Raw genomic sequence first — 27,156 nt, 5'->3', positions numbered from 1 at the left:
TGTCCCTGGAGTTCTTGCTTTTCAAAGGTAACAAAAATTTACACCAAGTATATCATTAGAAATTGTGGAAGAAAAAACAACAGGATGCTAGGAGAAAACAGAAGGAGGATCTAACTTAAATGGAGAGAGAAAAAGAGAGAGATCAAAAGAAGGGCTACCAGAGGGAATCTCTTGTTGATCTACCCGCTGGACTCTGTGTTTTCACTGCTTAACCAGGTTTGATCCCTAGTTGGGACCTAAGATCCCACAAACCGCATGGTGCAGCCCAAAACTAAGAACAAAAGAAGAGCTACTTGACACTTATACTTACCCTAACTAATGAATAAAAGACAGCCAGGCACAGTTTGGTGTAAGCAGAGTGCCTGCTAAAAAAAAAACTATGCAGAATCACAGGATTGCTGAGTCTTCTCAAGCTAATTTCTGCCAAAAGGAGGGACTGATTCAAGGAGTGGGAAAGGGGATATAAGAGAATGGAGGCAAAAAGCAAAGTTCAAATATTAAGTTTCTTCTGCTTCACTGAGAATTTCTTAAGAATGTCTAAGAGAAATAAGGCTTCCTAAGTGAAATAAGGAGCACTGTTTCATATACTCATTTTAAAGAAAATGTCTGGTCATGAAGAAGTTAATTCTCAAATTAGAATCCACCTTGCTAATTTCAGCTCTTAATAAGATAATTCATATTATTTCAAGGGTTACAAAATGCTTAACTGATGTTTCCTTATTTAATTCTTAAAACGGACCTGTGAGGTAGGGATTACTGACCTCTTTTTATATTGGAAGAAGTAAGGTTCATGGAGGGTAAGTGGCAGAGCCAAGACTCAAAACACCAGCCTTCCAATTCTAGTCTGATGCCTCTTTCACTACACCACAAGCACCTGCCTTGATGTCCATGGAACACTGCTTACCCTATCTGAAGGTATTAAATTTTGGTGCTTTTAAGTTGCTAACAGCAATATACACATAATATGTGAAAGGATTAGAGATGACATCTCTTTACTTTCTCAAGTGGTCACTGTTTACCACGTTTACTTGACATAAAGACAATTCTGACAGACGTCAGGTAAAGTAATTTTTCTTAAAAACAGAGCAAACAAATTTGCTGTCACAAAAGAAAAGGATACACCCACTCCAGTTTGAGCTTCTCAGGAGGCAGTTCTGTTCTGATGTCATCATAGTTCTCAACATCAGAAGGAATGAACATTGTAATTGGTCGACCTCGCATAAACATTTTAATGTATTCTCCTTCTGTTGAAACACAAGAAAAAACATTAAGACAGATGTATTTGCTGAATATTCATAGAAAAATTGATTATTAATATGCTATAATAAAAACAAGATAGAAAATAGCTACTTTATATAACTGCTTTTGTATAAAGACTTAGTTTAAAACATCAAAGGAAAAAAATCACTGGTCATTCCTTAAGTGAGAGTAACTTTTCATAATTAAAATATAATTTATCTATAAGTTGACACATTTCAACAAGAAAGTCAGGAAAGTTGAGGTACAAAAAAGCAAGAGGAAAATAATTTTGTGATGGAAGGTTCTCTGACAATTGAAAAAAAAGATTATCAAAGTACTCCGATGACAACCATGTCTGCCACACTACCTGATCAACCTACCGACATTTAATGACAGACAAAAAACCATGGCCACAGAGCACACCAGGAGTGGAGTCAGACAGCCCCGTAAGTCAAGGACAGAAAGAGGGACTGAGCACTCTGTTACATAGAGCAGTGGTCAGAGATGGAGGAAAGATGACCGATGTCCTTCATTTCACAACTGTGCCTACAATCAGCCTCGAGTTTAAGCAGTTAAATTCAATTATAATACACTAAAATCTTAAAGACCGTGCTAGGGAATAGTTTTCTAGTTTGTAGCATAGGTAATATTAACATAATAGCACAAACATCTTTTATTTACATAAACCAATAGCTGCTTGTAAGATGTGCAACAGTCTAAAACTAAAAATGTTAAAAAGACAACTCCAGAATCAAATCAACATTTATGGTACACCTTTTACAAATGAAAACAATACTTAAGTGATCAGATCAGACTGTTTGCAAGTCTTAAGAAACAAAACAAAAACATCCATCCTTGGCTGACCTACATACAGACAGGTTTAATAAATGTTGATGGTGGCTGTGAAATGTTTAGAAAAGAACCTAAAGGGGAAGGAGAAAATAAGGGACTGCATACAAATGCATAGGCACTGTCTAGAACTTGCTTACTTGTCTGCTACGATAGGAAAATCATGTTAGAAACAAAGTGTGATTATCAATCAGAGGCTGAATCAACCTTAGGACATCTAATAATGAATGACGTAAGCCACTAAGAAGAAGTGTAGATAATTCAATAGCTTATGTAACACAAACCATGAAAACAAGAGGAAAAAAACCATTTGCTGAATGTTTGTAAGTATTTCTTCAGACTTTTAAACTGTACTTGCTATGGGTGAGAAGTTCAAGTTATTTTTATTATTATTACAGTGTGCTCGGCCTCAGGGTTTGATCTAAGAACAGGCTAAGACCTCCCACGCCACAACTTTTTAACACCACATGATGTATGTCTCTGTTACTTCTGAATCTAAGAGTGGGCTCTGTTTCCTGGACTTTGATGATAACTAAATGATTTAGTTATCAGCTGTAACTATTTCCCTTCAGCAATCATCTTTATTTGTATCTCCTTGTCATTTTTTGTAAAGTCCACTTTCTTCTAGGTGTCGATTTGTTACATAATTTTCCCTCTAGTTTTTTTTTTTTAAAGAAAATAAATCCTTAAAGGGAAATATCCTGTCTTGTGGAATTTCTTCCAAGGTCATTCACTGGTCAGAGGTGTACAGCATAAATGCTTTCTGAATGGAAAAAAAATATTTCATAGATGTTTCTATTGCCAGTTAAAAGAGACTGTATATCCAGCAAAGGGAATGGGTTAGGGCAGCATCAAAGAAAAGAAAAGTGCCCTCCTCTGCTAATAGGGGCTTTCCTGGTGGCTCAGAGGGTAAAGCATCTGACCGCAATGTGGGAGACCTGGGTTCGATCCCTGGGTCAAGAAGATCCCCTGGAGAAGGAAATGGCAACCCACTCCAGTATTCTTGCCTGGAAAATGCCAGGGATGGAGGAACCTGGTAGGCTACAGTCAATGGGATCACAAAGAGTCGTACACGACTGAGCAACTTCATTTCTGCTAATAGAGACAGCTCAGAATATTGCACTGATTCCTTCAGCAACTGTAAAGCAGCACAAGCAATCAAGTATAAGCAAAGTAGCTGTACCTATGCTTGCGAACTTTTCTAATACAATATAAAAATGGCAATGCATGTTAGGATGAAAATCCTTTTCCTGTCTATAAATTGGCGGTATACATGTTGGAGGCTGAGTATATGTCTAGACACTGGGAACAATTCTGGTAACTGAGTGGGGGAACACATTATAGTGGAAAAGAGCCTGAGCGTTAGAGAAACACTGTCTGGGATTTGAATGCCAGCTTTATCCTCTTCCTAGCCATGAGACTCTGGCCTCATATTCCTAATAAATAAAATGATACTACTACTTACCATTTGAAATTCTGATCGGACAAATAAGATACTACACTGTAAAGTATGAGGTCTTGACGACTATTTCTTTCCTTCCCTTTAGATTTGTAAGCATTCTAAACACTGTCTAGGAACTGCTTATAATACATGATTCAACACTCCACAATCTCTTTTCAAAAGCTTTAGAGTGACCACAGAACAGCAACTGCAGGCAAATAAGCTAGAATTCTGAGGGTCCTATCTGGGCCACTAATACAGGGGGCACAAGTTCAAGTGTCTATAGGCCAGGCAGGAAATGCAAATTGAGACCCCTGGGAGCATACGGGATGACCAGTTAGGGTGGGGGCACTGGTATCCACCAGGCCCATCTTAGGGAGGCAGCAGTTAATCAACCTCGGGAAAAATGTGGGCCCAGTGCTGCTAGAGCTTCTCATTTTTTAAGAGAAACAGAAAACCTATATTTTATTGTGAAGTCTCCTAATTTTTAAATGTTTACTCCTTTGCCAAAGAGGGAGAATACCATGTGAAAACACACCTTTGGCCTACATAGAGCTCACTAGTTTGCAAACTAAGAATAGAGTCTTTACCTTGGGAGTTAGACAGAATATACAGATGAAGAACCTCTTTCCTCCTCAATCACTAGTGAGTCAAATTCTCACTGCAAACATTTTGAGTGTGTCAGGTTTCTTGACCTTATAGCTAAACAACTCAGTTGTTTTACCCAACTGCTGCTTTCTGGCTGTCCTCATTGGACACCAGCATGAAAGTCAAGGGGAAGAGGGGCCATGGGACTGGTCAAAAAAGCATATGAGGTTAGTAATATTAATTAATATATTAATATAGTGTGCTGGTCCAGAAATGTGAGAAAAATAAATGATTATCTATCTCTTGATAATTAGTAAACACAGCATAGGGCTATCTGTATTCAATAATGAAGCTGCTGCTTCCTGAAATGTAATTCATCTCAACATTTTATCTATTTTGACACTGTGAAAATTCCTGGTACTGAGAGGGTGGGTATACAGTATAGTGGACAGAATGCAAGCACTGTGATAAAGGCCATCCTTATCTGAATCTAAGCTTTACCACTTACTAGCTTATGCCCAAATAAAATAAATATTCTTAATTGAATCTGATCAATGATTGATAGCTTAATTATAAAAGAAGAAATTCAGGGAATTCCCTGGTGATCTAGTGGTTAGAACTCAGTGCTTTTACTGCCAGGCCCCAGGTTCAATCCTTGATCAGGGAACTAAGATCCTCCAAGTCACATTGTGTAAGGAAAAATAAATAAAACAAAAACACAAGAAACTGTGTGGGATATTGTTAATAAATTTTATCAGTTCATTTCTCTAGATACATATAATGTTGGAACTGGAAGAAATCTTACAGCTCACCTAGTCCAAACACCTGTTTTTACAGAAGGAGAAACCAAGGCTCAGAAAGGTCAAATGAGTTCCTAGACTGTGTCCCAAAATGTCTATTACTTAGAACTTGTGAAATATTTTCTTTCTAAACTATTGTTCTAGATCTGCACAATTCGGAACAAGAGCCACTGGCAGAACACTTAGCAGGCAGGCAGTGTGAACTGAGGCATGCTCTAAGTATAAAATAGGCAGGAGAGTCCGATGATGTTTGTATGGAAAAAAAAGTAAAAGGTTTCCTTAATGTTCCTCCGCCCACCCCCACGCCTTCCACCCCCAGCTTCATGATATGTGGAATCTTAGTGTCCTGCCCAGGAAGTAAACCCATACCCTCTGCACTGAACGCACAGCATCTTAACCACTGGGCTACTCATTAATGGTTTTGTACATTGATCACCCATTGATATTCTGAATATACTGGATTAAATATATTAATCTTGTTGTTGTTGTTTAGTCACTGAGTTGTGTCTGACTCTTTGTGATTCCACAAACTGCAGCCTGCCAGGCTCCTTTGTCCATGAGACTTTCCAGGCAAGAATACTGAAGGGGGCTGCCGTTTCCTTCTCCAGGGGGATCTTCCCGACCCAAGGATTGAACCTTGGTTTCCTGCATTGGCAGGTGGGTTCTTTACCACTGAGCCACTGGGGAAGCCCAAACTTATCTTACCTGTGAAATTTTCTTTTTTTTAAATGTTGCTATTAGAACATTTAAAATTATATGTGCTTTATATATTTCCATTGGACAGTACTGTTCAGACAGTGGTGAGGTCCCTAGGCTACAGAAGTCCAATTAACTGATAATGTAGCTTACTTATAATGCAAATAGTATTAGCTTAAGCCCTGAATTCCCAACACTAGGAAATCAGAGTACAAGAGAACAAAATGATGTTTCTGCTCTATTATCTTTTGGAACAATGAATGTTAGATAAAAATATGAAATACTGTATTTCTATGTCCTTCATGCACACCTCTTAGTCCTCGCCCTTCAGTCTCCTCACGTGCTGTTAACTCTTCTACTTTAGCATCCCCCCTGGGCTGTCTTATCTTCCAAAGTGCTCCAAATTGCCAAATGATCTTTATATTCCCTAATCCAAACTTTCTGGGATAGTTACTCTCAGGTGTTCTGAGAAAAGTATTGCTGAAATGACTCATATTGATATAAACAACTGGTTATCAATATTATATGCTTAAAAGATGCTCATCAAAATTTATTAATCTTTCACAGATTATAACAAAAGGAAAAATTCAGGAAAAGTGTAGAAGAAAATTGTACTCTTATCCAAGACTCTTATCCTTCTGTGTCTTTTTTTTTTAATAGCTTTCCCTATTTCTGCACCTAGAGATATTAAAGGGGAAAAAAAAAAAAAAGCCTTTCAAAGACAACAGCAGCAGAGCTTCAAGGGTTGGGACTATGATTTGTACTTATTTATGTAATGGGCACTGCCCGTAGAAAGCCTTCTGACCTTCTAGAATGCTTACAGTTTAAAGCATCTTTCTCTCAAAGTTTTCACTTTAGAAATTCATTTTTATTTGTATTTCATGATTTTTAGAACTAAAAGTCTCCCCCTCTACAACTTTATTTGGGTTTTATATTTCACTAAAATGCGGCAGTGTGATTCTACCCAATTTCAGCAAACAGAAAATTGCAGGATCTTTAACGTGAGCTTTCCCTCAGATACTACCAGTTCTACTCCCCCAAAGCACAGAGCTGCAGAACAGGCCAGTAAACAAGATGCTAGAAATACTATCCACAATCTTATGGTACAAAGTGGCAAAAACCCATTTAAGGAAAGCTAAAATCTTTTCTTAAAACAAATTTATTTTTAAACAAAACATTTCAAGTTTTACACTACAGTAATATTTTTTTAAAATTCCAATGAAACTACATAATTTATAAAAGGATCTTTGGATTTTGAATAAGAAAGTTGATATATGCTATAATAAAATCTTAATTTCACTCCTTTTCAAAGGGCTAGCTGTAAAAATAGATCATAAAATGCAGACTTCAAAATAAAAAGAAGAGTCATAAATTTAGGATATATGATCTAACCTTATTTTGCACATCAAAAAAAATTCCTAGTTGCGGTGCTTGTCAAATACTATACAGTTAGTTTTAATGGCTTGGGCAAGAACACAGATCTGAAAAATTTGACAAAATGCTAAAACCTTAATTTCCCTTGTTTTATAGGTAGAGTTCTACTAGCTGGTAAATTTTATTAAATTCTTAATTATTGATACATGGGGCTGGGGTGAGGGTACACAATGAAGATGTAAAAGATGTGAACCTAGACTCTTAGGAGCCTACAACAGAGAAACATAACCGAATCTTATGTATCTGCTGCCCAGCACATACTGATTACAGTAGTAAGTCAACCTGTAGTTAACTGCTTTCTTAAACCTAAACTTCCTTTAGTCAGATTTCTTTGCGTTTTTTTTTTTTACAACTGTGACTGTAATAGAATTACTTGAAAATATCAGATATGGGAGTTTGCTTAAGCATTTCAGATTATTTTTATTGTGTGAACAAGGGTTTCTTTGGTAAAAAGAAGGGAAATGAATCTATTCAACAACGTAAGGCACACAGAACTTCTAAAAGATTTGCTATATTGCTTAAAACATTTCTAAACTAAGCAAAATATGGTTTTTAAAAAAGTCCCTCAAATCACTCACTTATATCTCCAGGAAAAGTTATCTTAAACACTAAATAAATGAAAAAAATTCTTTACTTTATCTGAATATACCAAGCTGGATTTAATTTTTTTTAAAAAAGAAATTCCAGATACCAAAATATTTATCCCTTTAGCTCTTTCCCAATTAACTACAGTAGAAAGAGAATCAAGAGGCCCAAGGAGAAAGATAAAAACTTATCTACAAAATTTTAATTAAACAGTATTGAGAGATTTCAACTTATCTTTAATGTTTTCTTTTTTTTTAAAAAAAAAGGTACTTCCCCAGTGGTCCAGTGGTTAAGACTTTGAGCTCCTATTGCAGGGGGCATGATTTTGATCCCTGGTTGGGGAACTAAGATCCCTGGTTGGGGAACTAAGATATATCACATGGTATAGCTGGGGGCGGGGGGGGAAAGATGAATAAAAACAAAAAACAAAAAACCTGAGTTAAATAAAGCAAAATGTCAGAAAATATTAAGAAGAGACAGCAAGAATACACAGAAGAACTGTACAAAAAAGATCTTCACGACCCAGATAATCACGATGGTGTGATCACTGACCTAGAGCCAGACATCCTGGAATGTGAAGTCAAGTGGGCCTTAGAAAACATCACTACAAACAAAGCTAGTGGAGGTGACAGAATTCCAGTTGAGCTATTCCAAATCCTGAAAGATGATGCTGTGAAAGTGCTGCACTCAATATGCCAGCAAATTTGGAAAACTCAGCAGTGGCCACAGGACTGGAAAAGGTCAGTTTTCATTCCAATCCCAAAGAAAGGCAATGCCAAAGAATGCTCAAACTACTGCACAATTGCACTCATCTCACACGCTAGTAAAGTAATGCTCAAAATTCTCCAAGCCAGGCTTCAGCAATACGTGAACCGTGAACTTCTTGATGTTCAAGCTGGTTTTAGAAAAGGCAGAGGAACCAGAGATCAAATTGCCAACATCCGCTGGATCATGGAAAAAGCAAGAGAGTTCCAGAAACACATCTGTTTCTGCTTTATTGACTATGCCAAAGCCTTTGACTGTGTGGATCACAATCAACTGTGGGAAATTCTGAAAGAGATGGGAATACCAGACCACCTGACCTGCCTCTTGAGAAATGTGTATGCAGGTCAGGAAGCAACAGTTAGAACTGGACATGGAACAACAGACTGGTTCCAAACAGGAAAAGGAGTATGTCAAGACTGTATATTGTCACCGTGTTTATTTAACTTCTATGCAGAGTACATCATGAGAAACTCTGGACTGGAAGAAACACAAGCTGGAATCAAGACTGCTAGGAGAAATCTCAATAACCTCAGATATGCAGATGACACCACCCTTATGGCAGAAAGTGAAGAGGAACTCAAAAGCCTCTTGATGAAAGTGAAAGTGGAGAGTGAAAAAGTTGGCTTAAAGCTCAACATTCAGAAAACGAAGATCATGGCATCCGGTCCCACCACTTCATGGGAAATAGATGGGGAAACAGTAACAGTGGCAGACTTCATTTTTCTGGGCTCCAAAATCACTGCAGATGGTGACTGCAGCCATGAAATTAAAAGATGCTTACTCCTTGGAAGGAAAGTTATGACCAACCTAGATAGCATATTCAAAAGCAGAGACATTACTTTGCCAACAAAGGTTCGTCTAGTCAAGGCTATGGTTTTTCCTGTGGTCATGTATGGATGTGAGAGTTGGACTGTGAAGAAGGCTGAGCGCTAAAGAACTGATGGTTTTGAACTGTGGTGTTGGAGAAGACTCTTTCGAGTCCCTTGGACTGCAAGGAGATCCAACCAGTCCATTCTGAAGGAGATCAGCCCTGGGATTTCTTTGGAAGGAATGATGCTAAAGCTGAAACTCCAGTACTTTGGCCACCTCATGTGAAGAGTTGACTCATTGGAAAAGACTCTGATGCTGGGAGGGATTGGGGGCAGGAGGAGAAGGGGACGACAGAGGATGAGATGGCTGGATGGCATCACTGACTCGATGGACGTTGAGTCTCAGTGAACTCTGGGAGCTGGTGATGGACAGGGAGGCCTGGCGTGCTGCGATTCATGGGATCGCAAAGAGTCGGACATGACTGAGGGACTGATCTGATCTGAATAAATTTGGGGGGGGTCAGTAGATGGGTGCTTGTTGTATTATTTGCATATATTTTTAGAAAGATTAAAATGTTTAAAAAGTTTAAAAAGCATTATTAAAGGAAATAATCAATAGAATATTTTTGGTGAAATTGTTCCTTGGAGAATCAACCGTGAGTATGGCTTAGAAATGTGGTATGTAATTCCCTGAGTCTTTTCCTGCACTCTCATATGTCCTGATGATTTGTACCTCTTTTCTGCTACGCTAATCACAAGTTTCAGAATTCTTTTCAAAGCACTTCAGGAAAAGAGTAACAACTGATAGAATGAGCAACACAACATGCAGTCTGAATGTCATTTCCAGATAGAATGGATTTCTAACTGTACTAGCTCAGTTAACCGGCATGGCTAAGGAATGAATATTTTCCAGTTAATTGTATTTCCTAGTTTAAATTAAAAAAACAAAACAGAAAACTTCTACCTACAGTTGTGAAAATTCAGTATGGGTGAAACGTAAACGTCTTCAAACACAACAAAATAAATATGTACAAGACTAGAAATTCTCATGAAAACTCATATTCTCCATGTTCAAAGGGGGCATGCTAAATCACTTCAGTTGTGTCCAATTCTTTGCGACCCTATGGACTGTAGCGGAGAAGGCAATGGCACCCTGCTCCAGTACTCTTGCCTGGAAAATCCCATGGACAGAGGAGCCTGGTAGGCTGCAGTCCATGAGGTTGCTAAGAGTCGGACACGACTGAGTGACTTCACTTTCACTTTTCACTTTCATGCACTGGAGAAGGAAAAGGCAACCCACTCCAGTGTTCTGGCCTGGAGAATCCCAGGGATGGGGAAGCCTGATGGGCTGCCATCTATGGGGTCGCACAGGGTCAGACACAACTGAAGCGACTTAGCAGCAGCAGCATGGACTGTAGCCTGCCAGGCTCCTCTGTCCTTGGAACATACTGGAGTGGGTTGCCAGGCCCTTCTCCAGGAGATCTTTCCAATCCAGGGACTGAACCTGCATCTCTTATGTCTCATGCATCAGCAGGTGAGTTCTTTACCACTAGAATCATCAAACAGGGGCAGTCGGGGCTTTTTTCTCAGCTGAAAATAAGCAAAGAGGATGTCAAAAACACATATTCTAGAAGTTGGGGTGGTTTGTATTTTTAAAAATTGGACAGCCCTGAAATACATTTTAATCTAGATGACTGTCACTAACAACAAGAAATCAGATCTCTGCTTAAAAAAAAAAATTTCCAACAGATAAGTCCCCTCCTTTTTGGTTTCTTTTTAAATACAGAGAATATACTTGGACAAAGCCAAGACCTAGATATCTAAGTAATATTTATATATTCTATTTAACATATGCCAATAGGTAAATTTTAGTACTAAGTATATTTTTTGGAAGTGCAATATTTGGTTTCCTTCCCTTCTGCTTGAAAGGAAAGTGAAGTCGCTCAGTCATGTCCGACTCTTTGCGACTCCATGGACTGTAGCCTATCAGGCTCCTCCAACCATGGGATTTTCCAGGCAACAGTGCTGGAGTGGGTTGACATTTCCTTCTCCAGGAGGTCTTCCCGACCCAGGAATCAAACCCGGGTCTCCCGCATTGCAGGCAGATGCTTTACCATCTGAGCCACCATAGATTTAAGGTTAGCATCCTTCTTTCTAACTTCTGGAATTGCAAAGTTCTGGATATTATCTTGGAAACAACAAGGAAAGATTCTATCTGTAGCTCAAGGGCTTTTGATTTCTTTGGTTTGTTTCAAACTGCACACCCTCTCAGCAGGTAACAGTGTCAGTAGGACACTGCTACTCTATATTGCAGTAAATTTTAGCTATGTTTTCAGATACAATGCTCACTTTACACAGATGTGATCAGGTTTTAGGACAGAACATGCCTGGAGCCAACAGGTCAGAAAACAATACTAAGCACTAAGCAAAAGCACCTGCAGCCAAACTCTTCAGAGTAGATTAAACCTGAGTTAGAGAAGGTATGAAGGGCTGTCTTCCATTTTCTATTTGTTGCGAAGAAAGAGCTTTCATAAAGTGATTAAAGAGATTCTTGGCAATATGCAGTCTAAGCCAAAGTATATATCAGGAAACCGAGATCCAAGATCCCAAGAGGCAGTGAAAAATTTATTAACAGATGAAGGATGTTTTATCTTTTTTTCATAATTTCCTCTGGCAAATGAAATTTTACTTTCTTCCTAACCAACACTCATAACTGTAGTCACTGTAATATTCTGATTCTTTAAATTTCTGTGATTCACCCCTAACTAGGTCTCATGCTTATTATTCTTATGCTCTTTCCACTAAATAACATTGCTTTCCTTTCCTAAGTGAGGTGTCTAATGACGCCTCTCTTGCTTAGAATGAATCTATATTGTATAAGTGGAGTGGTTAACAAATACAGAATTGTATGCACACTATGATCAAGGACCTCCTTGCTGCCCCTAACACAGCAAGAAGGCTCTTAACTCAGAGCTTATGTATTTCTAATTTTCTCTGCTCATGAAATTCTTTTCTTTGGATACCCAATTGTTCACTTACTTCCTTTCAGGTGACTCCATGTCACTGTATGTCTCCCCTAATCACTCTATATAAAATAGCACTTCTCCCCTCTCCTGTTCTTCCTCAATGTGTATTACTTCCTGATATGTTAAATAGTTATCACTTGTTTCTTATAGGGAGCATATAAGTTCCACGGAGTTCAGACAATATGGTATAGTGCACCTAGATGAGCGATTGCCCTGTGTACACCCCATTTCACCTCCTCCTGCTTTCAACCATGGTTTCCTTTCTTCAAAGTGCTGATCAGAATATGCAGATTTACTGCTCTTTTACTTTGCTGGGCTTAAAGAACACAGTCCTTTCAGGTCAAGCTTTCTCTGCTACCACTCATTTATGTATACCAAATGTAAATCAGCTTGTTCCCAAATCAAAGCAGATGGCTTAGAACAAGTCACACTTGTCACTGTCAAAAAAGAGCCAGAGAACTAATAAATCACATTTAAACGGACTATCCAAAAATGAGATACTTTAAATAGCTAAAGTATAAGAAAATGTGCTGTGAAATATATTATGCAAAATGAATACTAAATCTACAACTTACATCAAGTGAAGACCATCTATTTAATGGTCATCTTTTCATCTTAACTCCACATATTTAAGTGCAAAGTTTTACTGTTACATTTATAATAACGAAAATTTATTTGGTACTATGTGCCATGTGCTATGACACTTCGTTATCTTTAATTTTTATAATAATCCTTCAAGGGTTTTTATTGTTGTCTCAACTATAGATAAGAAAACAAAGACAAGATTGATTAATCTGCTTTTGATTACAGGTTAAGTAAATCTGAAATCAGTCTTGACTTCAACTACAGGTGTTAAAGATCTACAGTACATTGTTTGTTACACATCTCTACAAGTAAATTAAGATTTACAGGCAACTCAAGCGTAACTGTTCAAAACCAAACTATTCTTTTCTCCACATCTATTCCTCCTCAAATGTCCCTTATTTCAGTAGATGCCTCTTACCCACTTTCAAGCTTGCCTTCATAGATTCCCTCTGTTCCTTACCTCTCATACCCTACCTGCAATCTCTAGAACCATCTACTTCTTTGCACAGGTTCTGCTTCAGTCAGACCTGAATTATGTAGCAGGCTGAAGTGTAAGAGTTCTCCTTCAAAATACACTCTAATGATATATATAGCTGATTAAAGTGGCAAAAGAACAAACTCAAATTTCAAAAATAAGGCTTAATGCAAGCAACATTTGACATTATTAAATTCCAACATCTGGAACAATTCCATCCATGGAATTTTCCAAGCAAGAGTACTGGAGTGGTTTGCAATTTCCTTTTCCAGGGGATCTTCCTGACCCAGGGATCAAAATCTCATCTCATGTCTCCTGCACTGGCAGGTAGATTCTTTAGCACTAGAGCCACATACAATTCCTGTCATAGAATTTAACTGATTTTTCTATATCCTTTTTCAGTTTTTCATTCCATCCTTTCTTCCCCACTTTGGTGATCCTTCTCTAGCAAAACTCTTCCCTTTTAAATACATTTACTTATCTGCCTATTTGAATGGTTTTGAAAATTGTCACCAACACAAACCACTCACTTATGACCTACTACGCATAAGTTAGTTCCCTTTTCCTTCCAAAGGGCATACCACAGCATGACAGAGAGGTAGCCCTTTCTCATTTACCATAGCTATAAGGATTTTTATGAAATGTAAGTTCTTTAGCAAAACATGTAATAATAGTAGCACCTTTTTATAGGTACAGTGTTTTCTGTTTTTAAAGTACTTCCATACATATTCAGCAGTCTTGTGAAATAAGCTTTATAGTTACTATTCTCAGATTAGAAAAACACCCAAAGATGTTGCCATTTTGCCTATGTCACAAGATTGCTATACAATAGAGCCAAATATTAAACACAGACACTCTCCATTCACTGCTCCTTTCACTATCTATCATTATCTCTCTTTTTTTTTTAATGTTTTGGCACATAGAAAGAATTGGCTTTGTAAATAAATTTTCACTTTTCCTTAAGGTATTTCAACCATTAATCTGTACTTAATTAAGAAAGAGAACATAAGACCTAACTGAAGGAAAACAGTAGCAAAAATCAACTTTATTTAGAATTTCTATGTAAAAACAAATGACCCAAAGAAGATCACAAACACTTTTTTAGTAGAATCAAAGAAAGTAAAAATCTATAGAAATCAAGTTAAATGTCTAACAAAAATTTTAACCACATGGTATATGGTTAATATAATAGCGTAGAAAAATAAAGATAACTATGACACACAGAAATTAGCTGTAAAAAGCATGCACAGGAAGGACATGCTTTTACTTAGAATAGCATGCTTTAATTAAATTTGCAGGCAATTGAAGGGGAATGTAAAACTGATGTACAAATCTTACCTACTTTGCAATTAAATACACATTTACAGAAAGTCTGCTCTCCTTTTTTGGGTCAGAACAAGCCAACAACAGCAAGTAGCCAGAAATTACAATTAATATAAAAGAAAAATTTAAGAGGAAATGGATTTGCTAGACTCATTACATTTTAAGTCTTAGCTTCAAGAAATGAGTGATTATTTGCAATGAAGTTGGCAAGACAGGAAACTGAGTTAAAATTTATCAATCTTTTAAATGGCTTTTCTAAGTACTTTTCTTTTTTTTAAAGGGGGGAAACTCCCCTTGGTATTTTATACTGCTTTGTGATGATATATTTATTTCTACTGTTGACTTTGACTCTTCAGAGCTCACAGAAGTGGAAAAGTGTTTGGATTCACTAGTTCAAATTACCGTATTTTCTTCATTAAGAGGAAACTGAGGTAGTATAAATAATGAAAAGCCAAATAAGAGATCCAGAAAGAAATTAACTAAGAAGGCGACCAACTGCGTAGCTTATTCTTACCTTGGCTGTTTTTTTCACGGGTTGACATTTTTGCTGGTTGAGACAAAAATGACATATCTTACAATAAAAATTAAGAGATTTTCTTAGATGACTATAAAATATGCTTCTTTTTATTATTGTGAGCTAATAAATAAAATACACTGAATGAAAATAAGTCAATATTCTTATCAAGAGGGAAACTTATGATTTAGAAAAAATATTTTTTAAAAAGGATTTTTAATTTACCTTGGTTGATGATGACATCTTTATGCCTACAAAAGGAATTCAAAGATATTTATTTCATAACCTTATTTGGCTCACCATTATAATCACCTGAAAACTGCAAAAGCTTTAATGTCTAGGCTACAACCCAAATAAATTTGCAGATGTGAAATGCAGGCATCAGTATTCTTTAAAGTTTCTCTCTGGTCTCAACTACTAATATACACTGTGTCATAAAACAAGGAATATTCCATTAGGATCACTTAAATAGTAAAACACAGAAAGAATTTATGAAAAATACTCAAATTTTATGACATTATTGAGATTTATTATGAGTTGAGAAGCATTAACAGGAAGACATAGCCTTTTTTAAAGAACACAAAAGAAAAAATGTACTTACAAGAAAAAAGATATAAATTATAAATACAGATTTTTAAAAACGATTCAAACAAGGCATATAACTGTACATACAAACCTGATAGTAAAAGAACTAGTAATTTTCAGATAGAAGTATAATACTTACTTGTCTGTATTTTTTATAACTTTCGATATTAATTTTGATGTTGAAACTGCCTTCAATAATTTATTACGGCTATCGTCTGAATTTTCCCATGAATTATGTGATTTTTCAGCTGTTGATGGTCGTTTTATGCTGCAAGAAACATATTAATTTATTAGAGAAAAATTCTATGCATAGCAATGAAATATAATTGACAATTTGAATAGAACATATAAGTAGCAATTAACATTTTCTTAAAGCTAATCCAGAAAAGACAAAGAATGATTAGTTGAAAGGTTCGGTGCTTGGATGAGTGAAGGAGTTAAACAAGGCAATTATCTAGTCTGTTTTTTAATTATCACTATTTTTCAAAAGATTGGCTAGAGTAAATAGTACTCGATTTTTAGAACACTCATGTGCTTAAATCTGAATAATTACTCTCTCTCATAATTTACGAAATTGTGTGAACTTGTGAAAAAACTTATTCAAAATCATGACAAGGCTATTTTCATTTTTTATGTACTCGTGTAATTAAATTATATATGGTACAAATGACAATTTCTAAATAATTGTGGGACTAAAAGCAAAACTCTTCTTTGTATCTCTCAACTTTACCCATGATCAGAAATAAACACATTTTAATACAGGAATGTTTTGATATTATCAAAACTAATCCCATATATTTATAACTGAAATATTTTGATTTATAAATGAATCTTTTGCTGCACTGTTAACTGCCCTACAACTCATCCAGTCTTCAATGCATCTTGTAATAGTACATTCAAAGAGAAATTTAGAATGGCAAGCACATTTCCAGGAGACCTTAAGAAGCTGAAAAAAGAGATCTGGGACAAAGATGCCAAGTCAAATCAGAACCTTAAAGAGACTGATTACAAAAAAGCCACCTTTAATCACATACAATCCAAGGCTGCAAAACATTAATAAGCTATATCCAAGAAAAACTCCACATTAGATCAGGCAGAAGAATTACAAACCATTAAGATAGGATAAGAATCTGCGTGAGACACACAAAGCATTTTAAAAATGTTAAACATGCATCAATCAAGTGAAGGGTGTTGTGTTTTCCCAAATTTTCCATTAGAGATTTGAGGCAAAATAGTAAGCTAATCAAATAAAAATATATTAAAAAATCTTTTAGGAATGGATGTCATTTGTTTTTATTAAAATCCTAGCCAGTTCTGGGAATGGTTTAATATTTTCCTAAGATTTCCAAGTGGAAGTATGATGATAAAATATATCTATACCTAATTATAAAGCTTGAATCAACATCCCTAAAGCAGGCAAATTTCATTAAGTTGGTCTAAATATTTGATTACAAGGTAGCTGTAGTGCTGAACTCCCAGCATGCAAGTTTGGACCCCCAATTTAGGCTCACACACATTGTTAGAAGGTTTCTCCCTTCTCCCCTTCTCATAACTTTAAAATATTAATTATTAAGACACAGAGAGAAGCCCTCAAGCAAGCCTTTAGCATAGAAAAGATTAGGAGAAATGAATTCAATTCTCTACTCAAGCAAGAACTTATCCTCCCAAAACCCAAAACTGAAACTGAGATGCAGTCACAGTCAAGAGCCGTATGTTGTGAAGGACCCTGACAAGCTGAAGGTTGTAATGATGCCAAAATATGGTGAGCATAAGAACACATGCAATTTTTTATCCATGGCTATAAATTTATGCAGTTACATATATTTTTTTAATATTCTGTAATTTTAAAATGTTTTGGTTTTAGAGTAGGTTACCTTTGCCTTCCTTTCATCTTTATAACTTAGCTTTTTCCTCAAGTTTTAACTTATAGATTTTGAATGATAATTTTAAAATATCATTCCCCAATGTGTTAAAATACAGATTACTGCCATAAAGAAGTGAAGGGGAAAAAGTCAATAAGTTTTTCTCTTAGAATCCATGGATAGCCAACTTTTTCTCAAGTCACAGAATTTAGGGATCATTACAACCATTCCCTAACTCTGTACTTGGGGTCAGTTAAAACCTTTTGGTGGGAGTAGAATTCTTGCTTTCTTGAGTTTGCCTGTGTATTTGGAGAGGCTGTGAAGAGGGCTGGGGAGAAGGTGATGCTCGAATTTGTGGACTTTGATCATTAGAGTGAGAGTCCTCTTTTTTCTCTCTCTGTCCTTGTGGTTTTTCTTTCTTTTTTTCTGTACCACTGTAAAATAAAGTATAACATGGAACAACACATATTTAAACAAAAAAGATATCAAATGATGGAAAAAGTTACTACTATTATATAATTCAAAATCCTAAATCATACAGCTAATACAATTTACACTGCTTTCATTCAATAATGAAAATATTTCTTTAAGAATTCTGGAAGCTCTTAAAATCTTCAGTAAAGAATCTGTTATAATTCTAAGACAACATATCCTATGAAGATTGCCCCTTTGGACCAAACTGGCCTCTAATGCCTTATGCCATCCTAGCAAATTTGGGGGGACAGTAAAAGCTCTCTTAACTGACTTCAGTTTACCCAAATCAGAGCATTAATGACACTATCCATTACCTCTGGTTAAGCACACTGACACCCAAGGAACACTAAATGCTCACATTCTGTAGGTTATGCTCTAATTCCTATTTCTTTTGTACACTTCTGCTCTCACCAGTTGAGTTTTACACTTACCAAGAGTCAACTGTGTTTTCCCCCCTGAACTTCTTTTTTTTTTTTCCCCCTGAACTTCTTAATGCCAGTTGTATTTGTTATTTTAATGATTAAGTTAATAAAATACAAAGAAAACTGACAAAATGTACATAGAAAAGAGAATAATTTCTATGTAAACTAAGCTAAATGCTTTGCAAAGACCAAATAAAAATGAGTTACTAAAAGAACTGCTGCTAAATTTTGTGTAGGTGAAACAATTACAAGAGATTAAGAAAAAAATCACAGAAAAAAGATAGTTTCTATGTAATACCATTTTGCAAGAATTTTAAGTTTCTTATTCTATCTTAAAAAGTGAAACTAAAAATTATAAAAAACAATTTATGGGTGTATTTTACGCAAGACAGTAAGTAGTCTAATGAGATATGCATATTTAAGAGAGGAAAAAGGGGGAGACTCAGTCTTTCATTAAAAAATTGACAAATGACCATAGTGAAAGTCGCTCAGTTGCGTCCGACTCTTTGTGACCACATGGACTGTAGTCCACCAGGCTCCTCTGTCCATTAAATTCTCCAGGGAAGAATACTGGAGCCCTGGGTAGCCATTCTCTTCTCTAGGGGATCTTCCCAACTCAGGGATCGAACCTGGGTCTCCTGCATTGCACACAAATTCTTTACCATCTGAGCCACCAGAGAAGCCCATGTGAACATATTTAAGCTAAAATAAAATATTTCAGATATTTATTTATAAATTCACATGATTCCACACTGACTCTTGGTTAATGAAGCATCGCTATCCCTGATCACACTTGGATAAGCATCCTTATACTGCACAAACACTTTTGACAATATTACAAAACAGATGGAAACAATGATTCCAGAGTTGAAAAGGTATAAAATTGCAACTATTTTAACCAAAGGACATTTTAAAATTTACTATAAGGTGCATAATCTACAAAGAAAGCATGTTTAAGAACATGCTAAACAAATGTAAATAGTACAATGTAATCACATGATAATAATGAATAATGTTCAAATATAATTTTGACAGTAACATTTCTTAATCTAGTTCATTCTGATACCTTCTGACTTCAGACTGGCTTTTGATTGTCTTGTTCATACTCAATTTTTACAGTATGTGCTGAGAAATTTAATTCTACCTCAAAAATATCAGACTAACTTTGAAATTTAAAACTGAATTAGAAACTACTTCTTTCTTACTGGTCTTCAAATTATTCTGAATTCACAGCATTGGGCCAGTAGTCTTATATGGACGCAGTAGATTTTCCTTCTGGGCTATTTCAAAACAAAACACAAAGCCCCTGCATCATAAATTAACAAACTCATCTGGTTTAAACTAAGTCACTACTGTACATAATACTGACCACTGCACATAACTATAGCTATGTAAGAAAACGGGCTGAATACAAACTATCACTGGATACAACAAGGAAGTTTATTATTAAAAATTGTATTAAAAATTTCCACCACATGCTTATTTTTTTGTTGTTTGTCCTTTTCTCCTGAAACTGGAACACAGGTAATAAATTTTGGCATGCTTTGGAGGATAAAGTCTAGATGCTGTAACGACGACTTAATGACTCAATTACAGAACAGGATTTTTAAAAGGCCTAAAGATTCTGTCATTTCTTCACCATTCCTGTAGTCAAATGTCTGGTTAACATCTGTGAAAACACACTGACAAAAAACTCAGCATTAGCTTATTGAGGCAACCTTTTTCCATCAGCATATTTTAAATATTATTCTATTACTTAAAAGTTTTTCTTCAATCGTTCTTTGAAGAAAACAGTTTTAAGATCCTGTAAGCAATTTTATTAGAATAGACTGAATTAATTAATTCATGAAAAGAACATAGAGAATGTAAACCTATAATATCCACTGAAATTTTTATATTGCAATATTTCCACTGCCTTCCTATCCACCACCCCCTAATACACACACACACACATTTTTAAATTAAACCTCAATTTTATAGTTATGATTGAGAATAAAAGTTATAGCATCTAATCTCCCACCAATGTACATACATACCAAAGAGTTTTTCTCCTTTAAAAATGCTGTATCAAATGTATCACTTGCTATGCAAAATTCACTTATATAATTAAATATAGTCATGCTTATCTCATCAACAGATGCTTATTAAAAAGAAACAAAACCAAACCAGGAAATGAAACTGCTTGCTTTCTTTAGTAAAAACCAAAAACTTCCCACACAACTCGATAGGTATGATGAATGTAAACTCAGCGAGTACAAGCAGGATATCATTGCATTCAGACAAAGAATTCAAAAGACATGCTTACTTGAATTTCATACAGCTCTTATTTCATATTCTTTTCAAAAGGAGACTGAGTTATCACATTCAGATAGTTTTGCAATGTTAGCTTTTTACAAATGCATACCTTTTAGCAGCAGATGAAAGAGTTTCTTTTCTTGCGATTGAGACAGAGCTGGTGTGACTTGGTTTTCTGTTTGTACCACTCCCGTTGGTTATACAGGACATAGAAATAGCTTCTCGAAGGCCTGGCTGGCCTAGATACAGTTAAGAAAAAAGTTTTAAAATCAAATTTCAAAATATTCCTCAAAGATTAGAGCTTTAAAAGTCAGTCCATTAGTGTTTAGATATAGTAAGCAGACTGCCCACCCTGCCATAGGCAACATACAAAATTATTCTTTTTCAGTAAGCATCAAGTATACAAGTAAGAAAGGAATGAGTGCAAAAAGACAAATATCTGTAAACTGAGACAACTCTATGTGATATATAAATTATTTGGAAAAATTATATAAAAACACAATGAAATAGTTATTTCCGCCACAGAATAATGAACTTTGCTAGCTTGTACACCCAACTTTAATTAGATACATCTCCAGTATTGTCTATAGTTTAAAAGGAAATGAATAAGATCTGAAGGTCTCAGAGAAATCCATTATGTAGCACATAATATTATTGTCTGAAGATTTAATCTCATTAAAATAGACCTATAAAAAAAAGACATGCTAATTTGCTAAATTGCAGCTAGAGTCATTCTCTAACTAAATGGCTTGTTTTCCACACATAGTAGTTTTAAAGGACACGATTCAAAGCTGTGCCTTAAGTAAACCACAAGTCCCCACATATCAGCAATTTTCAGAAAGAGCTCAGGTTCTGTCAAAATTTAATTCATTAGAAATCCTAGATATCATAAATCTTGAATCTTAGAATATTGTTCCCTATAAATAAAGCATAAATATATGAAATAACCTCTGTTACCTTCATTCAAACAGGAGGAGGACTGGAATACATGTGTGATGAATATGCTGGCATGGTAAGGAAGACACAGTCACAAGATAAGAGACACATCTATTAAGGGTCAAATTTATTTAAAAATTTGGAAGTAGAGAATAATTTTGAATTTTTGGACTCAGTTTTCTCACATGAACACAGGAAAATCTTTTCTATTTGGTCAATCTCATTTCTTTTCCTTCATAAAAGCACAGAAAACAAAAACTTTTATGTATAGAGCCTACAATATTTGGCACCCTAGAATGTTACATGTACGATAGTAAAGCACCAAATTTCTGACAATAATACGCTGTTGGGAGCCACTTGTGTCAATCATATAAAGTGCTTCCTTAATTTTGAGATTCCTATTCTCTACCTCAGACAGAATGAATCAGAAAAGAGGAAGGAAAAGACCTACTACAATTTATTTTTCAAACTTCCCAGGAAAATTTTCACATATAAGGTAAAATAACCCCCAAACTATGCTAATATCACTGATCATCAGATCTAGTGATGGTCTGCCCAAATAGTGACTTCTTGTTACCTTTTTTTTTACTGTAGTAAAACACTCATAAAAAGTACATTTGAACAATTTCAACATGTGCAATTTAGTGGCATTTGGTATATTCACAATGTTGTGCAACCACCACCACTACTCAGGTCCAGAACTTTTTATCACCCCAAACAGAAACCCTGTACTCATTCACCCCCCATTCCCTCCTACCCATCCTCCCAGCCCTTGCCAACCATTACTCTTCATTGCCTCCATAGTTTTGGCTATTCTGAGTATTTCATATACATGGAATCATACAATATGTACTTTTTGTGTGTGGTTTCTTGCACTTAGAACAATTGTTTTCAAGGTTCATCCACATGGCAGCAACGTAAGAGTATTTTATTCTTTATTCTTTTTATGGCTGAATAATATTCAGTTTTACAACTATGCCATATTTTGTTTATCCATTCATCTGCTGATGGACATCTGGGTTGTTTTCTCTCTTTGCTACTGTAAATAGTGCTGCCTTAAACATCTGTAAACACGTTTTCATTTGAACATGTTTTTAATTATTTCGGGTAGATAGCTAGGAGTTGGATTGCCGGGTAACTGCATTACGTTTAACTTATTGAGGAACCCCCAAACCCAGCAGCTGCACCACTTCATGTTACCAACAATGTATGAGGGTTCCAATTTCACATCCTTGCCAACACTTGTTATTTTCAGGCTTGTTTGTTTTTTTTTTCAGCTATAGCCATCTCTGGGAATTCAGTGCTATCTCATCATGGTTTTGATTTGCATTTCCCTAATACTGAGAATCTTTTACTGGGTTTGCTGGCCCTCTGTATATCTTTGGAGAACTATCTATTCAAGATCTTTGACTATTTTTCAGTAAGAATATATGATGCAAATTGCCCACAGTGCTCTCTACATACATGTAGAAACTGAAACCCCAATGTATTCCTCCTATATTACATATTCCTCTATATTACATGTAGAAATGTAAGACAGCACACCATGCACACACCCCCCCACCCCACCGGTCTACAAAACATTACTGGCTGTTTCTCAAAAAATTAAACATGAAAGGATCAAATGATCTGGCAATTCCAATTCCAGGTATATACAGCCCCAAAAATTGAAAGCAGGAAGTCAGGCAGATATCTGTATACCCATATTCATAGAGGAATTATCCACATAGCCAAAAGGTAATGCTCAAAGTTCTCCAAGCCAGGCTTCAATAGTACGTGAACCGTGAACTTCCTGATATTCAGGCTGTATTTAGAAAAGGCAGAGGAACCAGAGGTCAAATTGCCAACATCTGCTGGATCATGGAAAAAGCAAGAGAATTCCAGAAAAACATCTACTTCTGCTTTATTGACTATGCAAAGCCTTTGACTGTGTGGACCACAACAAACTGTGGAAAATTCTGAAAGAGATGGGAATACCAGACCACCTGATCTGCCTCTTGAGAAATCTGTATGCAGGTCAGGAAGCAACAGTTAGAACTGGACATGGAACAACAGACTGGTTCCAAATCGGGAAAGGAGTATGTCAAGGCTGTATATTGTCACCCTGCTTATTTAACTTATATGCAGAGTATATCATGAGAAACGCTGGGCTGGAAGAAGCACAAGCTGGAATCAAGATTGCCGGGAGAAATATCAATAACCTCAGATATGCAGATGACACCACTCTTATGGTAGAAAGTGAAGAAGTAAAGAGACTCTTAATGAAAGTGAAAGAGGAGAGTGAAAAAGTTGGCTTATAACTCAACACTTGAAAACTAAGATTACGGCATCTGGTCCCGTCACTTCATGGCAAATAGATGGGGAAACAGTGGAAACAGTGGCAGACTTTATTTTTGGGGGCTCCAAAATCACTGCAGATGGTGACTGCAGCCATGAAATTAAAAGGTGCTTGCTCCTTGGAAGAAAAGTATGACCAACCTAGACAGCATATTAAAAAGCAGAGACATTACTTTGCCAACAAAGGTTCGTCTAGTCAAGGCTATGGTTTTTCCAGTAGTCATGTATGGATGTGAGAGTTGGACTATAAAGAAAGGTGAGTGCCGAAGAATTAATGCTTTTGAACTGTGGTGCTGGAGAAGACTCTTGAGAGTTCCTTGGACTGCATGATCCAACCAATCCATCCTAAAGGAAATCAGTCCTGGGTGTTCATTGGAAGGACTGATGCTGAAGCTGAAACTCCAACACTCTGGCCACCTGAGGCGCAGAACTGACTCATTTGAAAAGACCCTGATGCTGGGAAAGATTGAAGGCAGGAGGAGAAAGGGATGACAGAGGATGAGAGGGTTGGATGGCATCACCGACTCAATGGGCATGAGTTTGAGTAAACTATGGGAGTTGGTGATGGACAGGGAGGCCATGGGTTCACCAAGAGTCAGACAGGACTGAGTGACTGAACTGAACTGACCCAAATATCCATTGACAAATGAATGACAAATGACAAATATATATATACACACACACACACACACAATGGGATATTAGTTAGCCTAATAAAGAAATGAAATTGTAAAACATGTTATAACACGGATGAACCTTGAAGACATTATTCAAAGTGAAATAGACCAGATAAGAAGAAACGGGCAACTGTCATATTTCAATTATACTAGATACCTGGAGGAGTTAAATTCATACAAACAGAAAATAAAATGGTAGTTTCTTAAAAAAAAAAATGGGGGTGGGGGACAAGGAAAGGAGTAGATGGATGCACAGCTTCAGTTTGGGAAGATAAGAGAGTTCTAGAGATCTATGGGGTCGTACAGAGTTGGACACGACTGAAGCGACTTAGTAGCAGCAGAGATGGATGGTGATGATGGTTATACAACCAATGTGAATGTAGTTAATGCCACTGAACTGTATACCTAAAAATGGTTAAAGTAGTAAATTTTATGCTATGTATTTTACAATAAAAAAATGTTAAAAAAAAAAAATCAACATATCATCAATGTTTCGAAGTCCTCCAGTTTACTATTCAATTCTTCAAATACTTCAAGGTATCTTGTCAAACTACCATTCATCTCCACATGATTAGATGGCAGTGTTATACCTTACAGTTTTCATCAGTATCAGAAGGCTCTCTTGTCACATCCTAGATACTTACTTCAAAAAGACAAGATATATTATGATGTATTGGCCACTTTGAGGTATATATGTTAATATAATGGCTTCCTTTTTATTATTCACTATAAAGGTACCCAAGTACTAAGTCAGTTATAAAGTATACAGAGTAATAACAATTTTAAAAGTTGAAATATCTTTGTAATTATCTAGTTATTATCTTAATTATGTAAAATAAATGAAAAATAGAAAAATGAAGATGCTGATATGAATAAGATGGTAGGTCTCAAAAAACATACTATATGACTGAAAATTATCAAGTACTCTACGTTGAAAATGACAAATCTTTAGCCTAACCTGAACTCTCATTGAATCTGGTTGATTGTATAAGCATGAGTAAACAAGAACAAAATTTAAAACACTGGAGAAGTTTTGGAGCTACACCACAGACAGAAGTACAAATCATTTTATTATATTTTTAATATCTTTATCAGAATCCTGCCAATATACACATGATATTAAACCTTTCAGGAAGGAATTATACATTAATGTTCTCTTTCTGAAAAACTGGAGTGCAGCAGTGAGACAGGCCACTAATCAACACTTATTTTTAAATTTTGTCTTTAAGTCTATTGAATTTGTTAAATATTGCTTCTGTTTTATGTTTTTTGGGTTTTTTTTTTTTTTGACCCCAAGGCATGTGAGATTTTTATCTCCCCAACCAGAGATTGAACCCATATCCCCTGTGTCATAAGTCTTAACCACTGGACCGCCAGGGAAGCCCCCTGAATTTTGTTTTCAATTATTTTAGAACTTCTCATACAAATATGTAAACAGAGAAAAGCTACTTCATGTTCTTTTACCTCAAGGAGAAAGAAGACTTAGTATTTCATACACACTAAGCTAGCAATTATCTCCAAAAGAAAAACAAACACATTCTCCCAGTTAGTATAAATGGGATACTCTCTTTAGTTTTAGTCTGATTATGGTCACAATTGGCACGAAGAGTAGTTAAGTCCTCTGTAACTCATTTAGAATTTAATAACTGTATATATTCCACTTGCTAAACACCAACAACTTTATTAGCATTGTTCAAAGTATACATATATAACTTGGTATGTATAATTCATAAATACATCCAGCTGTCCTTTGGCATCCATGGGAGACTGGTTCTGGGACATCCTCCCTCTCCCACAGATATGAAAATCCACAGGCACTCAAGTCCGTGGGCCAACTGTACTATGCCATTTTATTAGGGACTTAAGTGTCTTTGCATTTTGAGCATTCCCCTCAGGTGTCCTGGAACGAATCTCCTAAGAATACTAATGGATGACTGTATACTCAAAACAACTCTTGATTCTGCATTTCCCCTAATTATCCCAACCCTGACACATGCACCCACCCACCTCCATTCCAAGTTTAATATTTGGAAAACAGCCAGTAGTCTACACTTTCCAATCTTCATCTCAGCCTCTACAACCTAGTTATCATCTAACCACTTTACAGAAACTTTTCTTGAGAAGATCACCCGTGACTTCTTTTTCACTAAATTCAATGAAGATTTTTCAGTCGTTATCTTGCTTAACTTTTCTTCAGCATCTAATACTACTGTTAATCTTTCAGGAAAGAATAGTATTTAGGCAATGACACGTCCTTAGCTTCTAGGACACTGCCCTTGCCTGAATTTCTTCTTAGATCTGATTTCTTCTCACTCTCATTTGCTGGATATTCTTTTCTTGCTCAGATTTTATATTTTGACCTTCAGTTATCTTGACACCATCAAACCCTTTTTACAATTTTTTACATCTAACTGCTATTGAATACCTCCTCATGAACTT

General features: G+C 36.0%; 1 protein-coding gene across 7 annotated transcripts in view; it reads right to left on the bottom strand.

Annotated features, from left to right (window-relative positions):
• Nucleotides 1-27,156, bottom strand: part of EML4 (EMAP like 4) — a 154,720-nt gene that overhangs the window by 51,018 nt on the left and 76,546 nt on the right. For 4 of the 7 annotated variants that reach the window (XM_019970058.2, XM_070798552.1, XM_019970056.2 and 1 more), the window contains exons 3-8: nucleotides 20,877-21,006; nucleotides 17,837-18,010; nucleotides 15,854-15,982; nucleotides 15,355-15,380; nucleotides 15,130-15,162; nucleotides 1,121-1,244 (exon numbers count right to left, since the gene is read on the bottom strand). In XM_019970058.2, the coding sequence (XP_019825617.1) occupies nucleotides 1,121-1,244; nucleotides 15,130-15,162; nucleotides 15,355-15,380; nucleotides 15,854-15,982; nucleotides 17,837-18,010; nucleotides 20,877-21,006 (616 nt within the window). The remainder of the gene's footprint in view (nucleotides 1-1,120; nucleotides 1,245-15,129; nucleotides 15,163-15,354; nucleotides 15,381-15,853; nucleotides 15,983-17,836; nucleotides 18,011-20,876; nucleotides 21,007-27,156) is intronic. The other 3 variants (XM_070798554.1, XM_070798553.1, XM_070798555.1) reach the window with 3 other exon arrangements.

The sequence above is a fragment of the Bos indicus genome, chromosome 11, assembly GCF_029378745.1.
Source record: "Bos indicus isolate NIAB-ARS_2022 breed Sahiwal x Tharparkar chromosome 11, NIAB-ARS_B.indTharparkar_mat_pri_1.0, whole genome shotgun sequence".
Classification (NCBI taxonomy): domain Eukaryota; kingdom Metazoa; phylum Chordata; class Mammalia; order Artiodactyla; family Bovidae; genus Bos; species Bos indicus.
This window is presented reverse-complemented; position numbering and strand designations above follow the sequence as displayed.